The sequence below is a fragment of the Notolepis coatsorum genome, assembly GCF_963971535.1.
Source record: "Notolepis coatsorum genome assembly, chromosome: 10".
Taxonomy (NCBI): domain Eukaryota; kingdom Metazoa; phylum Chordata; class Actinopteri; order Aulopiformes; family Paralepididae; genus Notolepis; species Notolepis coatsorum.
Window position 1 is genome coordinate 134,685,559 of NC_140174.1, and position 17,105 is coordinate 134,702,663.

At 47.5% G+C, this 17,105-nt stretch overlaps 1 protein-coding gene across 1 annotated transcript in view; it reads right to left on the bottom strand.

Moving 5' to 3' along the window:
* Positions 1 to 205: 205 nt before the first annotated feature.
* Positions 206 to 17,105, bottom strand: part of npc1l1 (NPC1-like 1) — a gene marked incomplete at its 5' end in the record, with an annotated part of 51,432 nt that continues 34,532 nt past the window's right edge. The window contains 6 exons of the mRNA XM_084323192.1: positions 206 to 1,348; positions 7,268 to 7,430; positions 7,678 to 7,791; positions 10,548 to 10,779; positions 13,904 to 14,054; positions 14,189 to 14,244. Of these exons, the coding sequence (XP_084179318.1) occupies positions 1,116 to 1,348; positions 7,268 to 7,430; positions 7,678 to 7,791; positions 10,548 to 10,779; positions 13,904 to 14,054; positions 14,189 to 14,244 (949 nt within the window). The 3' untranslated portion in view covers positions 206 to 1,115. The remainder of the gene's footprint in view (positions 1,349 to 7,267; positions 7,431 to 7,677; positions 7,792 to 10,547; positions 10,780 to 13,903; positions 14,055 to 14,188; positions 14,245 to 17,105) is intronic.

The window sequence follows — 17,105 nt, forward strand, 5'->3', positions numbered from 1 at the left end:
GTGTCTGTTAGTTGCACAGTTACAAACTTTGCTGTGAACTTTCTTGACCCATAGAGGAACAAACCTATTGATTTTGGTCACCCCATGACCTTTCCTGTAGCGCTACCATCGAATAGTAATGGCCGGATTGACATCAACTTTGCTGTGCACATTCTCAACCCCAAGGGGAATCTATTGATTTTGGTGAACCCATGACCTTCCCTTTGGCACCCCAACAGGTCAAACCTTCTAAATTATAACTACTCCTTTATTATTATTTATTTTTAAATAACCTTTATTTATCCAAGGAAGATTTGTACAACAATCTAAAAGTAAAAAATTACTAATTCAAGGACATTTGTTTATCATAATCCCTTACGGACCACTTTCTGTCTTTTCTTATAATTCTGCAATTGAAAAAATATATATAATACATATTTATAAAACGGATAGTTCTGGTCCTTGATTATGAAGCCATTGTAAAATACTATATGAACACACATCTGTGTGTTGCTAGGCAACCATTCTGCTAAATGCTACAGTGCTTTGTGGAAGAATGATTATTTGTTATCGATAAATTATAGCATTTTTTGATGAAACCTTGCCAGGTATATGTAGTAACCGTTTTATAAAAGCAATAAGCCACACCAGGCCGTGGTTAAGCAGCTAAGGGGGAGTGTAGGCACTCCGGCAACCCCCCATTAGCGTTTCAAAAATCTTGTGGCTTATTGCTTAAATACAGTATATCCTGCCCAGCTGCACCCCCTGCCCACTGAGGCAGGCCATGTTCAGAATGTTGAGACAGGGAATCCTCATTGACTATGCTGAACACTACATCTACAGCCATGTAGATCTTCCCACCGGTGACCCAGTTCACCATGAGGGCAACAGTCATCCTCTGAAGCATGCTAGGAAATATTGCACAGTTTTGTATTGTGGTCTTCAATCCCACCAATCTGTCTGAGGTACATAATCATAGTTAATAAATCTCCATATCCAGTCATATAAACGTCATATGGACCCCAGTCTCCCGTCTTTGTCCTTTTTCTGTGCATCCTTGTTCCTTTACTGATGGAGGTATATATGGTATTCAAGAGTGTGAAAACACACAAACTAAATTTTGTTCTGTTCACAGCTCACAGATCGATAGAATGTTCCTGTTCTTCCTCCACCTGCTTTGTTGCGGTTGCTTCCGAAGGGATGTTGCCGTTGCAGGGAGAGATGTTGATTTCTGACTGTGTGTTCTCCTTGTCCTCGTAGCTCAGGTTGTCGTAGGCCTGCCTGGTGTATTTGCTCTGCTCCATCTCCTGGCTGGCCTTGGCCTTGGCCTGCTGCATCCGCAACAGCACCGCCTTGTTCACACTCGGACCTGAGCATGTAGGAAGTCAGACATGTGAGAAAACCAGTTGTATTTCTTTCTCTCTACCCCCAATCTCTGTCTCTCTTATTAAAAAAAAGAAAATCATTTAACATGTTTATTTAACCAGGCAGAACTACAATGATGGCCTGGTGAGAGGACAAAAAGACCTCTCGAAGGGTAACAGCGAAAAGGGGCAAAGAAAACGCCAAGGAAAAGATATAGTTTCCGTTCTATATGCCGTAAACTTTCATTAGTTTGATCTCGCTCAGCCAGCGACATACCCGATCTCAGTTGAACAATGCCGGCATGTAGCTTTCGTCCGCTCCACCTGTCTTTGTCCATTGCTACTGTAGTTCACTGGGAATCCAAAATGATCCCAAACAGGAGACCTTAATGTTATATTATCATACTGGCCAATCGCGTCTCGCTCTTCGCCATTATGAGATATCTCTTATCTCCTAGCACATAATGTGCTCACGAACAAACAAATGCACTCACATGCACGTGACCAGGCCACGCCCCCGTGTCCACTATATGACGCCGGACATGGTCACACTCTACCTTCCTCTTTTTTGTTTCCAACACGGGAGTAGCAGTGCACTCCGTGAACTAGCTGTTATGAAAACGCAGGGAGAATTTACACAATGTTGGGTATTCGCCAGAGGTTCACCAGCCCCTGGAATCTTCTCGGCACATCCTAAACAGCGCAACGGGCCTGTCCTGGGTTTTCCTCGTCTCGTGACAGCGGACTGAGGGACGTCGCGCGACGGTTAGCAGTCGACCTAAGTCGTGCACAGGTAAAGCCTGCGTTGTCAGGCATTGATACTAGCATGAGTAATACTGCTCGTTGTCCCGTGAGACAGCCGAGTGATGTATTGGCGCGAGGGGCAGGATATTTGGGAAAACATGGTCGTCATGACTCTGTTTTGGGTGTTTTCCCGGCTATCCTAGAGCGCGCGGCTAATGCTAATGCTACAATGCTAGGACGCCGTTCCTTTGTTCCCCGCCGAGGGATGTCTTTACTAAAAGGTCTTCCCGCCTCTTAACCATTCATGCTGACGGTCAATCGGTGTCTAATGTTGGGGGTTTAACGGGGGCTTGTTTACCATTTACATGGGTCGATGGGCTGAGGCTCAGGGCTGGTGTGCTTTTTGTGAATCTATGAATTGTGTGGACGGGACTGGTGTTTTTCTCTGGTCTGCATCCCCTTAACAATTGTGTGTATGTGCTAGCCCATTCTGCAGTGTGTTAGTGGAGTTTTCGTTCATTTATTCATTTACCCCTTCATGGGTGCACACCACAGTGGAGGTTGCTGCATGCCTACTAGTGGGCAGTGCTTCACTAGTAGTACATTTTGGTCTGCAGCCACCACTGGTGTTCCGTGCTTGTGAAGCAGGTGGCATCAGTCCTTTGCCTCTGACATGGTGGAACGGTCTCCCGCCCGGCCGACGCCATGAGGCGAGTTGGCCCGGCAGGTGGCTGGTGGGCTGTTAAAGCCTATACCGCTGCGGTATAGAATTAGCAGCGACTGGGAACATTGTTCAAATTGCTGTTTTTTCTGTCAAAAATGTTGTCGGTGGTGGGGCCGGCCAGCCGACGTCAAAACATCGCGCAAGGTTTTGAGGTTATTCAGCTTTTGACCTAGCCGCAAGCTATAACCGCAGGGAGGGCTAGAATGCTGTTGACGCTTGTTCACAGACATCTTTGATTGGAACAGTCTCCTCTTGAGGAGGAGAGAAGGTTTTTCCCTCCTCAGGGCTCCCCTCTCTGCAGAAGGACTTTTGGTCTTTCCGCGGGAGCGCGGGCGGTATTTGACCTAGGCCCCACACCGCCTCACACCGCCAGAGGTGAGGGCGTGGCCTCGCCAGCGGCTGTGGCAAGGCCCCCGACCAGCGGCCATGTTTCCCCCGCCTGAGGTACCCTGGACACAAAGACAACAGGTGATCACAAGGCCGACAGCCTTGGCGGCCGAGGGATCGGCTACATTAGATGAGCACGCCCTAAAAAAACGTCGCCATCTAGCTGTGTCTAGCATGCTCTCCGGTCACTCCCCCCCCCCCCCCCCCAACACCAGCGGGATACGGGCTCTGATTTGTTCCCTTTGGCTGCGGGCCGCGTGCCTTCAGTGAAGCACAAGCGGCCCCACGTTTCGCTTCTCGTGGGAACAGGGGCTGACACCCAGTTGCTGGCTAGGCCTGGGTCTGTCCCTGAGAATGCTGTGCTGTCAAAGGGCTCCCACACCACATGTTCTGCGTCTGTGTTTGGTGAGCCTGGTGTTGTGTCGGTCAACGACGAAGGTTGTCAGCGGGGGAACTCGAGGCCCAGGGGGTCGCAGCGCGAGTTTCCCCAGCCCCGCCCTCGCCAGGCCGGGTATCACGTTAGTGCCATCCACGGCCGGAAGACCGGCGGTGGTCAGTCAGGCACACGTGATTTGGGTGGTAGTAATATCACTGCAGGGCTACGGTGTGTAGGAACCCACCCTATCGAGCAGTGTGGGGACCACACACCTTGCATGTCCAGCTGCAGAACAGATCCTCAGCAGTCCCTGCCGGGGAGATGTTCAGTGGGGGAGTGTGATGTCAGCTTCCCCCGTATCAAACCGGCCCTTTCTGTCGGGGTCCCCCCTTTGGTGCGATTGCCTCGTTGGTAGTGTCAGGGTGCGATATCCCGGCTCCGCGAGACGCCCTGCTCGCGCGGTTGGCGAGTCCAGGGTTGGCAACGCACAGCGGGTGGGACCGGGCCGCCTATCTAGGGTTCCTGGCGGACCAGCGCCAAGTGGCGGCGGGTGCGTTTGGGATTATCATCACATATGGCTACAACAGTGCCATATGTCGAGGTGGATGGAGAGAACGCTGAGGCGGGGACTTGTGTTGCAGTTTGCACAACCCCACCCTCCGTTTTCAGGTTTGGTACATACCCTATTGTCAGGGTCAACAGCAGTGACAGCTCTGGCCGACGAGATCCAATCTCTGTTGGTGAAGCAAGCCATCGTCGTGGTCCCAAAGGAGGACACGATGCATGGCGTTTCCTCCCGGTATTCTCTGGTGCCCGGGAAATTGGGGGGGGGGGTGTCAGACCCATACTGGACCCGTTCCATGGAAGGTTCAGAATGTTGACCGTCTCCCACCTGTTAGACGCTGTCAGGTGGGGGACTGCCTCACCAGCCTGCTCAAGGTCTATATGGGCATCCCTCTCAGAGCGGCGGCGAGTGGATGGTTCTCGGTGCGCTCAGGAGGTTCCGTCCTAGGATGGTTACGGTGCTGTCCGTGATGCGCCTGCTGCTGTGGTCCCTCTTGGCCTCCTCTTCATGAGGAGGATACAGAGGTGGTTTTTTTCCAGTATGGAAATGGACCCGGTGAGAGACATGTGGAAGCGGCTGAAGGTTCCCATGTCAGTACTGGGGGACCTCGTCCTCTGGGGAGGGCCTGGTGCCCTCACCAGCGGGGTCCCTGTGGGCAGCAGGCTGTCACACATCACGGTCTTCACCGACGCCTCCCGTCTGCACCGGGCAGCGGTCGGGCTCTGGCTATGGGCGTTCTCCATCTGCGCTGCCTGAGGGCTCTCCACATCCCCGGCAGGGAGAATGTGGGTGCAGGTGTGATGTCGTGGGGCGGTCCTCACCCTGACGAGTGGGGACTACGTCCAGACATAGTCGGGCAGGTCTGGGACCGATTCCGTGGCCGTCCGGGATTCTGTATGCATTCCCCCCCTTACACCTGATAGCTCAGCTGTTGGGGCGGGTACGTCGGGAGCGCGGGACTTGGTCCTGATCGCGCCGGGGCTCGGCTGTGTGGTCCCCGGCCCTGATTCAGCTCTTGGTGGCCTTGCCGTGGCCTGTTCCGTGGTCACCGCGGGCCCTCTCTCAGGCACGCGGAACTCTGTTCTGCCTCCTGTTCTGGGGCAGCCTCTAGGCTTGACTGCTGACAGTGTGAATCTGGTGGGGATGCGTCCTGACTATTCTGTGGTTAACGCTATCCGGTACGCGCGCGCTCCGTCCTCTACCACGGCTTACGCTGGGGAGTGGCGTATGGTTGAGTGTGGGGGCAGAACATTGTTCAGCCACCCTCTCGTGGAACATTCCTGCTTGGCGCTCGGTGTCTCGAACCTGTGGAACGTTCTCTGTCTCCGAGTGGGACCTCCAACTGGTCCTGGGCCGGTTGTCGGAGGCCCCGTTTGAGCCTCTTGAGCAGGCGCCATTGGATCGGCTGTCTTTGAAGACCGCGTTCTTTTTGGCCATCACCTCCGCTTAGCGCGTGGGTGAGCTGTGTGCTCTCTCGGTGCGGCCTGAGTGCCTGTCTATTTGGCCGATAGCGGTGCGACTCTGAGGCCTAGTCCAGTCTTCGTGCCAAAGAATGTCCGGAGCTCTTTTCGCTCCAGGGATATTGTGTCCGCCTCCTCATGCTAGTGAGTTGGAGGCGGGCCTTCACCTGTCGTGTCCTGTCCGTGCACTGGGGGTTGACCTCAGGACTCTGGCTCTCAGGGCTTCCGTTCAACTGTTTGTTTGTTACGGTGGCCCTTGCGCGGGTGAGGCGCTGTCCAAGCAGCACCTGTCACATTGATTGTGCGGGGGCATTGCCTTTTGCTGCACGTTGGCTGGACAGGTCCCCCCTCGGGCTGCTGCCCTGTTAGGGGGGGCCTCGGTGGAGGACATCTGTGCTGCGGCCTTCTGGTCCTCCCAGGGTCCCTTCGTTAGGTTTTACCTCGTGGACGTGACTGGGGGTTCTGTCTCCCAGGCGGTTCTGAGGTCTGGGACCTCTCCTGCGTCCCACCATTTGGTGGGCTAGCAGGGGTGTGTGGGTGTGTGCCACGGGGTGCTGTGTCACACGTGGTCCCGCCTGTGCTGTGCGTTTTCAGGGGGGTCTGGTTCCCCCTTTTTTCACACTTTGGTGGAGTTGACTGCCTCCCCCCCTTCGTTAGGACAGGCGGGTGGACGGGACTCCCCTCCTCCCTGGTTGGGGCTTACGGGCCCTCAGGGGGTACACTTGTCGGGCCATGCACCTGCTCTGCCCCATATCTCATAATGGCGAAGAGCGAGACACGATTGGCCAGTATGATAATATAACGAAAGGTTATCCTATAACCTAGTTATATGAATACTGGCTGAGCGTCTCGCTCTTAGCCCCCTGAGGTCCCTTGGATGGGTTTTCAGTGTTGGAAATCTTTCTGAGGAAGGTAGAGTGTGACCATGTCCGGCGTCATATAGTGGACGCGGGGGCGTGGCCTGGTCACGTGCATGTGAGTGCATTTGTTTGTTTGTGAGCACATTATGTGCTAGGAGATAAAAGATATCTCATAGTGGCGAAGAGCGAGACGCTCAGCCAGTATTCATATAACTAGGTTATAGGATAAGCTTTCGTTATGGGAGGATCTTCTAGCTCTGGCTTGTCTTTTGCGTTCGCCATACTATGAGGCTATGCTAAATGACAGGTAACGTCTCAGTGGTGTCCGTGGGGTGTACGAACAACATCTGGCCCTTTGCACAAGTTATATTTTGGGAAGGGGAAGGGGGGACTTGGAGTTTTGAATTAAGTTCTGCAGGTGTTAGTGGTTAAAGTAACGTTGCATTTGTTTGGTACACAGCGCATACTGAACAAAAATACGTATACCGTTACATCCCTAATTACAAGGTATGTAATACATTAATCAGAACAGTCAAATTAGAGTTTTTCTTCATGTTGTTTTTGGTTTTTCTATGTCTGACTTACTGTAATCTCTGTCTCTCACACACACGCGCACACACACACACACACACACACACACACACACACACACACACACACACACACACACACACACACACACACACACACACACACACACACACACACACACACACACACACACACACACACACACACACACACACACACACACACACACACACACACACACACACACAAATACACACAAATACACACAAATACACACCGAAGTAGCTGAGCAGCACAGGTAGGAAGATGAGGCCATGCACCATCCCCAGCAGAGTGATGACCAGGTTTAAGCGGAAGAAGAATATTTTAATGAGCTGGGCTTTAGCCAGAGCCAACACCAGGATGCCTGGCAGGTTGGTCATGGCAACACCGGCAAACACCTTTACAGAAGAAAGAAACAGACACATAAGCACAGACAGATCTCACTGTAATTGTCAATAGTTTCTTTGACAAATTTCACGTTTTTATCATAACATATAACAAGGTCTGTCAATCGATTAAAATAAATGTAATCACATACAGTAATAGGTTGTGATTAATTGCACATTTAACATACATTAGAATGAATTATATCTAATATATTATAATTGATTTGTATTACTAAATAAACAATGGTAGTGAACTGACCGCGCTACCCATCGTGGCCGTGGCCTCCTTCGCCCTCTCCACATGTGTCCGCTCAGTGCTGAGGGCAAAGGACCTGGTCAGGTGGGACACAAACTCCACAGAGATGCCCACCGCCTGGAGACCATGTAGAAACAAGAGGTTAATGGTTCATCTCCCTTTATTCCGTCCTGAACTTAAATAATAAAAAGCAAGCCATGAGATAACAAAAGCAAGAGCTCTTGTTTTCTGGAGCTGCTGTAATACTTTACTTTAGGGGCACTAATAATGAGTAGTCTACTTAGCAACAAATGAGGAACTATATGTTATGTTAACAAAGCATGAGCACAAATATTATGTGACTGATAGTTAACTTTTAGATTCAGAGGTAAGCAGGGAGAAAAGGGGGATTTGAGAGTCAGATGGATAGTTCTTTACTGAATGTGTCATGGAGTGAAGTAGAAGCCATTCTGGGGCGGCCGGGTGGCGCAGCGGTCTAAGCGTCTGCCCACCACCACAGAGACAGTGGGATCGAATCCAGCTGTCGTGCTTCCGGGTTGGCCGACCGTCCATACTAACACAATTGGCCGTGTTAGAGGGTGGGATAACCCGGCGAGGGTGGGTCCTGGTCGTTGTAAAACAGCGACTCCTATAGATCGGTCGGGGCGCCTGCACAGCGAGGTCGGATCCTGGGGGAGGTAGTGTCCTCCACACGTTACACTCCCCCAGTGAGAGTCCGCGCTGCCAGGTGAAAAGAAGTGGGGATTGGCTACACATGTGTCGGAGGAAGCATGTGATAGTCTCCGCCCTCCCAGACCGACGGTAGGGGGCAGAGCACGCAACGACCAGGAAGGGGATTGGGAATTGGCATAACGATTAACATTGGGATGGGAGAGAAAAACGGAAAAAGAAAGGGGGAAAAAGAGAAAGAAAAAAAATAAGCCATTCTGGAAGAATTTCCCTGCACTGAGACATTAGTTGTGAGACAATCATTCTCCAAGGACTTACGACAAAAATGGCTTTCTCTTAGGGCCATTTGAGACCTTTTTGGGCCGATTTTGGGATTCACCAACCGTCCCAATAAAACATATATAATTAATATTATATTATAATATATTGTCTATATTCATGTCTTGCCCGAAAAGGTCTCAAATGGCCCTAAGAGAAAGCCCTTTTTGTCATAAGTCCGTTGGAGAATGAGACCCATGTCTCACAATTTCAATAAACCTAATTTCTGCAAAAAAAAATTACGTTTTTCAGGAATTGGGGCGAGGCACCACAGGTATAAATGGTGATTTATTTTTTTGATATGACCATATTTTGCCTCTACAACTAGGCCTCCTGTAGTTTCATAAAACATATAAAGCAATTATCAAAAACAACCATAAATATAAATTATTTGTACCACAGAGTTGGAAAAGCTTTAAAATTACATATTCCAATTTAACTTATTATTACATAGTAAAATGCAAATAATAGCTCATTTGAGTATATAACACAATAGATAAAAGTAATTATACAAAATATGGGCTCCCCCCCTTAACACATTGACTGCCACGCTTCTATCCATCAATGTAGGCTCACTGCCACCAGTCTAAGCCTATGGAGATGTTCACCTTCTTTGCAGGGCTATAACTTTTTAAATTGTATTGCTAAATTGACATTACTATGGCCCATTCAACATCAATTCTCTATCGTTCAGGATGTAGGAACGGTATACTTTTTCATTCATAGATTCGTACAAAAATACCTTCTAGAATATAAGTATGTTTTTATCGTTTTCTGCAGTAATTCATAGAACGTGAGTTATAGGCATAAACGCATATATAGATTATCAACTGCCGTTTATTGCCGATACACGCTATATTAAAAAATTAAACTGTACATGATCGTATACGTTATGATTCATCATGCGTGGATGAAAGGGGGGGGGGGGGGGTCGTTTATAATTCCGTGATAGTCAGTAAATGCTTTATGTAGTATGGGTGATATATTGATCTGATCGGTTTGCAGTGAAAAGAATAGACAATCAAGCTGAAAGTAACGTTACTGTCCTCTTACCGTTCGCCGATGAGACTGGAGGAAAAAGATCCCACTTATTTGACGTCGATCGACTACGCCCATTTCCGGTTTGTATGGCGCAATAAACGCCCAAATCATATCGATTATTGAGTTATGGCAGCGATCCATATGCACGCCAGTGTGTGTCTGTAGTCCCGCAACGATATGTGACTGCCGGACGGATTTCCCAGATGCACCGAGATCACCAGATCCACTTCCGGTTGTAACTCGCCCGATCATCCACCAGGCGGCGGTATTGAGGCGTTGCACTGTTGTGCAGGCTCCCACTGTATCACCAGAGGCTGGGTGGCGGAATTATGAATGTCATGGCGAAATATGAAATATGATCTCAATAACGTCGTACAGCGTGGTCTGGCAGAATTAGCATGGCCAGCAAACACGTCGTAAGCCGTTTTTGGCGGTCAATGTGTTAAAAACATCAGGTTCTGAATTGTGTCCCTGGGTCTTAGGGTTTACTTACTCGGCACACACACAGGGCCACGTGCATACAGTACTGGAGCAGTTTGGGTGTGGCCTTTGAGCTCGCTTTGAATTTACTTTTAGATCTTGGATAAGACATGAAGATAAAAAGACGCGCAGCAAGCAATTCCGTGAAGTTGCATGACAATGGGAACCATGGCAGCATTACACAGCACATTAACGCTCGTGTGTGTGTGTGGTGAAAGACGTGACCTATATTTAGGCCATGTTGCAATGTAAAGATATCAATATCAGTGAACTGAGGGGGGGGGGGGGGGAGCAGCATTTAGAATCCAGAATGCTTGCAGCTTTCAAGAAATGTGTTGTTTCCCGAGGTATAGCCCCATTCTCACCGTCACTAGGTTGATGAGGGCAACAGCGTTGTAGTCTATGCCCCACAGTGTCATCACGCCCACCGTGTCCACCGTGATCATCACTATGGTGAGCAGGTTGAGCAAGCCGGATCGCAGGTCCATGCCCAGCAGTAGACAGCACACCACGAAGGTGGGCAGCAGGCACATTGAGATGTTGAACAGGCCCTCTGACACAATGGTCAGGTACTGTTCATAGAATACATACGTCACACTGAAGACGAGGAGGAGGAGAAGGAGAGAGGAGGAAGGATGGCATGTGAGACTCCAGCACTGCTTGGAAATGACAAGTTACTTTTTAGAAAGGAGAGTTGGCAGTCCACTCACCTTAGTATTCCTACTTTATCAATCAGTGAGGGATACGGAGTAGGGAAGACACGGAAGAGAAGGTTCTTTATTGAAACAGTAGGAAGATACTGATAGTGAGGGATACAGAGTCGGGGAGACACAGGAGAGAAGGTTCTTTATTGAGACAGTAGGAAGGCTGAGAGGGAGACAGAGTAGGGGAGACACAGGAGAGAAGGTTCTTTATTGAGACAGTAGGAAGGCTGAGAGGGAGACAGAGTAGAGGAGACACAGGAGAGAAGGTTCTTTATTGAGACAGTATGAAGGCTGAGAGGGAGACAGAGTAGGGGAGACACAGGAGAGAAGGTTCTTTATTGAGACAGTAGGAAGGCTGAGAGGGAGACAGTAGAGGAGACACAGGAGAGAAGGTTCTTTATTGAGACCGTAGGAAGGCTGAGAGGGAGACAGAGTAGAGGAGACACAGGAGAGAAGGTTCTTTATTGAGACAGTAGGAAGGCTGAGAGGGAGACAGAGTAGAGGAGACACAGGAGAGAAGGTTCTTTATTGAGACAGTAGGAAGGCTGAGAGGGAGACAGAGTAGAGGAGACACAGGAGAGAAGGTTCTTTATTGAGACAGTAGGAAGGCTGAGAGGGAGACAGAGTAGAGGAGACACAGGAGAGAAGGTTCTTTATTGAGACAGTAGGAAGGCTGAGAGGGAGACAGAGTAGGGAGACACAGGAGAGAATGTTCTTTATTGAGACAGTAGGAAGGCTGAGAGGGAGACAGAGTAGGGGAGACACAGGAGAGAATGTTCTTTATTGAGACAGTAGGAAGGCTGAGAGGGAGACAGAGTGGAGGAGACACAGGAGAGAAGGTTCTTTATTGAGACAGTAGGAAGGCTGAGAGGGAGACAGAGTAGAGGAGACACAGGAGAGAAGGTTCTTTATTGAGACAGTAGGAAGGCTGAGAGGGAGACAGAGTAGAGGAGACACAGGAGAGAAGGTTCTTTATTGAGACAGTAGGAAGGCTGAGAGGGAGACAGAGTAGAGGAGACACAGGAGAGAAGGTTCTTTATTGAGACAGTAGGAAGGCTGAGAGGGAGACAGAGTAGGGAGACACAGGAGAGAATGTTCTTTATTGAGACAGTAGGAAGACTGAGTGGGAGACAGAGTAGAGGAGACACAGGAGAGAAGGTTCTTTATTGAGACAGTAGGAAGGCTGAGAGGGAGACAGAGTAGAGGAGACACAGGAGAGAAGGTTCTTTATTGAGACAGTAGGAAGGCTGAGAGGGAGACAGAGTAGGGAGACACAGTAGAGAAGGTTCTTTATTGAGACAGTAGGAAGGCTGAGAGGGAGACAGAGTAGAGGAGACACAGGAGAGAATGTTCTTTATTGAGACAGTAGGAAGGCTGAGAGGGAGACAGAGTAGAGGAGACACAGGAGAGAAGGTTCTTTATTGAGACAGTAGGAAGACAGTGAGGGACAATAAATGTACATGTGGTTCCAGAGGCAGGGGGTCTTGACCACAACACCACCTCTGGGCACAAGAAGTTAGCGTTTTCATAGGCTGTAGACTCTACAGTGTAGACGGAACAGCAGTAGAAATGCTCAAACACACAGACGTGTTCAAAGCAAGACATTGTTGTAGAAGAGGGAAGAGGGAGCGGTGAGTTGAGTTGAGAGAACAGCAGGGGTGTAAAAAGTACCCAGAAATTATACTTAAGTATGGGTACCGTCTCAAAATCGTACTCAAGTAAAAGTCAGAGTATCTGGCTAAAAACACACTTGAGTAAAAGGCAAAAAGTTTCTACTTTTAAATGTACTACTTAAGTACTAAAAAGTCAAAGTAAAAACCTTTTTTCTGACTGTCTATTCTTCTGATAGCAGGTGTTTAATCAATGATCCCCGCTTTCTAGTCTTGCACAAGGACCAATCAGCATGGGTATGGGCGGGTTCATTTTCCATTGATGGGGATTTGATTGGCTGTTTTTAAATAAAGTGCGGCCGCAGGATTAATAACGTTAACGTTAGTTCGGCCAGAGAAAAAAATATACTAATTAAAATGGTTAGACCTGCGAGATTTGGGGCGACAGTGGCTCGGGAGGTAGAGCAGTCGTCTGGCAATCCGGAGGTTCCCGGTTCGATTCCCGCTCCTCCCGGGCAGCGTGTCGATGTGTCCTTGAGCAAGACACTTAACCCCTAATTGCTCCCGATGAGCAGGTTGGCACCTTGCATGGTTGCCTCCGCCATCGGTGTGTGAATGTGTGAGTGAATGTGTGAGTGAATGGGTAAAAATGTGAGTAACAAATTGTAAAGCGCTTTGGATAAAAGCGCTATATAAAAAAGCAGCCATTTACCATTTACGTGCTCGTGCCCGACGAACAATGTATTTATTTAGCGAATGCAATGTTTTGAAATAGCCACATTGCTGTATTTAGTTGATTCATTATTGGATCATATTCTATATATAATATATTTCATTTGTATCAACCCAGAACAGAGGATGACAGCTGGCATAACAACAAGGAAGTCGAGATGACAGCTGGCTAACCAGTGGCTATCAACAAGGAAGTTGAGATCCAGAGGACTCTGGCTGCCCCCTGCCCCCAGGCAAGAGGCTTATGTTGAGGCAGAGAGTATGGAGGTGGCTGCCCCCTGCCCCCAGGCAAGAGGCTTATGTTGAGGCAGAGAGTATGGAGGAGGACAAGATTGTCTACAAAATGTCCATGCACTCAAATGTTTCTAATCCCAAGTAAGGAAAGTGCTTGAAAATGAATTTTTATCTTCAAGTTTAAGTTCAACAAGTTCAAGTGCATCTACATAATAATAATAACAAATAATATTGATGATAATCATACACATATTTTATATCATTGGAAAGTACTTTGAAATACCCAGTAACTAATAATCTATCATAAACCAATGCACGTTCATGTTCAGGGATTTTCTAAATGGGCCTGCAGGTGTAGGAGGGTATTGTAACGAAGTACTTTACACCCCTGGAGAACAGGGACTGATTATGAGTACTGTAAGAAAGACGGCGCTGGCTCACGTGTAAGGGAAGACTTGGAAGTCGGGTGACGTGCCGGGTATCGCCCTCATGCCTTCGGTGATGTTCTCTGCCAGCTCTCTGACCCGCTGCAGAGCGGCAGTGAACTCCTGGGAGTTCTTCAGCGGCGTGTGGTAGGCCATAAACCTAGACGCTGGGAGGGACAGAGAAGTCAAGTTCAAACTACATCGCTGAATGGGAGGTCACCAATGCTCGTCTTTTATGTGAAAATAGAGAGAGAGACATAAATTCCATCTTCATATCAGGATATTGGAGAGGATTCCTTACCTATAATCTCCCCGGTCTCGTCTCTCACCACAGCCTTGTCATAGGCTCCTAGACCACTGTTGTAAAAGAGATGGTGAGAGATATGGAATATGATTATGTTAAAACCACTGACACTTGAAAATGTTGCATTTTCTATTGTTCCAATATATACCAGATGGTGTCCGGCTGCAGCTTAGGTGTGTGTGTGTTGTGTTGTGTTGTGCTTTGTTGTAAATGGTAAATGGACTGCATTTATATGTTGTGTTGTGTGTGTTTGTGTGTTGGATTGTGTCTCGCCCTGTATGTATTTTAATAAAAAAAGGTATACATTTTAGGGGCGACAATGGCTCAGGAGGTAGAGCAGTCGTCTGGTAATCCGGAGGTTTCCGGTTCGATTCCCGCTCCTCCCGGGCAGCGTGTCGAAGTGTCCTTGAGCAAGACACTTAACCCCTAATTGCTCCCGATGAGCAGGTTGCCTTGCATGGTTGCCTCCGCCGTCGGTGTGTGAATGTGTGTGTAGACCTGGGCATTGTACGGCCCGCGTAAGATTACATGATAATAAAAAATTAAAATAAATTCTTTTTTTTACTTTTTTATTTTCATGTCAACGTTCACACGCACAATATACGCTTACCTAGGATTTGACTTGATTCAACAACAAAGCAGTCGGGGCAAGCCGAAAACGGTCGAAAGTGTGGTTTGAAGTTTGGATTTTTTTTTTCACAACTGAGGTAGGTAGATTACATTTTTAGAGACTAAAGTACAGAAAAAAGGTACCGTTGGGTACCGGTATCGATTCACAGGTACCGGTACCGTATCGGTTCAAATGTGAACGGTACCCATCCCTACTGAACACACAACTGCAGGGCAAGGGCATTTTCTCATGAAATGCATAGCCATGTGAAAGCCTTCATGACAAAGTTGCAATTAATTTCAAGGTAACTAGGCAGCAACAATCTCAAACACATGAAAACCCTGAAAGAAGTCAAACCATCAGCTGATCACCGGCACAGGTACTCATCCATGTTGGGAGCACTGCATGATGAATTTTCAAGGCGTTTTCAAGATTTCAAAAAGGTTGAGGATGAAATGCAGCTGGTTTCCTCTCCCTTTACCTGCAGTGTTGATAGTTGTTCAGCTTGAACTCATTGACCTGCAGTCTGATTCACTACTGAAAGAGCACTTTAAGTCAGCATCACTGCTAGAGTTCTACTCTGCTCTCAAGGAGGAGAACTTTCCATGCTCAGAAGATGTTGGTTCTCTTTGGATCCACCTACATATGTGAACAGACATTCTCAGTCATGACGTTTACCAAGTCCAGGTACAGATCCTCTCTCACTGATGAACATCTGGCAGCTGTGCTTCGCATCTCCACCTCAGACATGAAACCTGACTTTGATGGACTTGTTAAAGCTCAACAGAGACTGGATTTCTCACACTGAATAAAAAAAAAAAAAAACTGAAGAACACTAAAATGTGGAAATATAACAAGTGAAATGGGACACTTGATATTTTTTTTGCACAGTTCTGAAAACATTAAATGTTTAATATAGGCATGTAAAGTAAAAAAGGCTATACAAAACTGGGACACTTTTCTTTACACAGTTCAGTGACATGTCTTGTTTATTTTGGCTATAAGATGATGTGATGTCTTTAGAAAGCTAAGAAAATCCTTGTTTCAATAGTATATGAAACTCAAAATGCCCTTTGTTATTAATGTTTCACATTTTGTTTATCATTTTGGAAATAAATTCTATTTGAATAAATGATATTTTTGAAAGCTAACCTCACCTTTTAATTGCCAAATAATAACATACACTCTTACCAGGGGTCAAAACAATGCCATTTACTGCTTTTTATATAGAAATAAAATGTAGGGCCGGGCCAAAATTCCAAACTCAATTATAATTGAGTTTGGAATTTTGGCCCGGCCCTCCAACATATTTTCAGTTGCTCATTCGGCCCCCTGGGAAAAATAATTGCCCACCCCTGGTGTAGAGGCAGAAACCGACTTGGTGAATTTATATATTATTATATTATTATTATATATATATTATATTATATATATATATCAGAACCATGCACTGAACAATTTATGTTTGGACACTAGGGGGCTCACCACCCAATATAGCTATAAGTATCCTAGGTGATTACTATGATCCTATGCACCTGCAGAGGTTTTACCTTCAAACACTGTTTCACTGTTGGAACTGACCACGGAGCAATTGACGACTGTTCTGTTTAACCCTTCATTCACTATCCTTTACCTTTGGACAACAATAAACCCTGTAAACCGAACCGGCGGCAACTTTGGACATTCAATTCATTCAACATCACAACTTTGGTACAGCGTGAAAAGGCACATTAGCGGGTGCATCGTGGACGACTGTCAGCACACCTAGGAATGACAGTCGGCCACTACAGTGTGAGTGAATGGGTAAAAATGTGAGGAAAAAAAACACTATATAAATGCAGCCATTTACCATTTAACACTTTCTGCGCCAAAAACGTCGTACAACGGGTTTCAAGTTCATGCGAATTCTGCCAGATCACGGCGTACGACGTTATTTTGATCATATTTCATATTTTCGCCATGGTATTCATATTTCACTCACGGAGCCTTGTCTGATGCTGTGGGACTCAGCACAACTCTGCAACGCTTCAATACTGCCACCTGGTGGATGATCGGCGAGTTGCCAAACCGGATATGCCGGTTGGATATCGGTGCGTCTCCTAATTACGTCCGCCGACTCGCATATCATCCCAGGACTCTAGCCACACACCGTGGATATGGATCGCTGCCATAACTCAATAATCGACATGATTTGGGCGTGTATTAGTATTATACAAACCGGAAATGGATCGCCTCGATCCCCATCAAATAACTGGGATCTGTTTGCTCCAGTATCATCGCCCAACGGTAAGAGGAGGCTGCCGT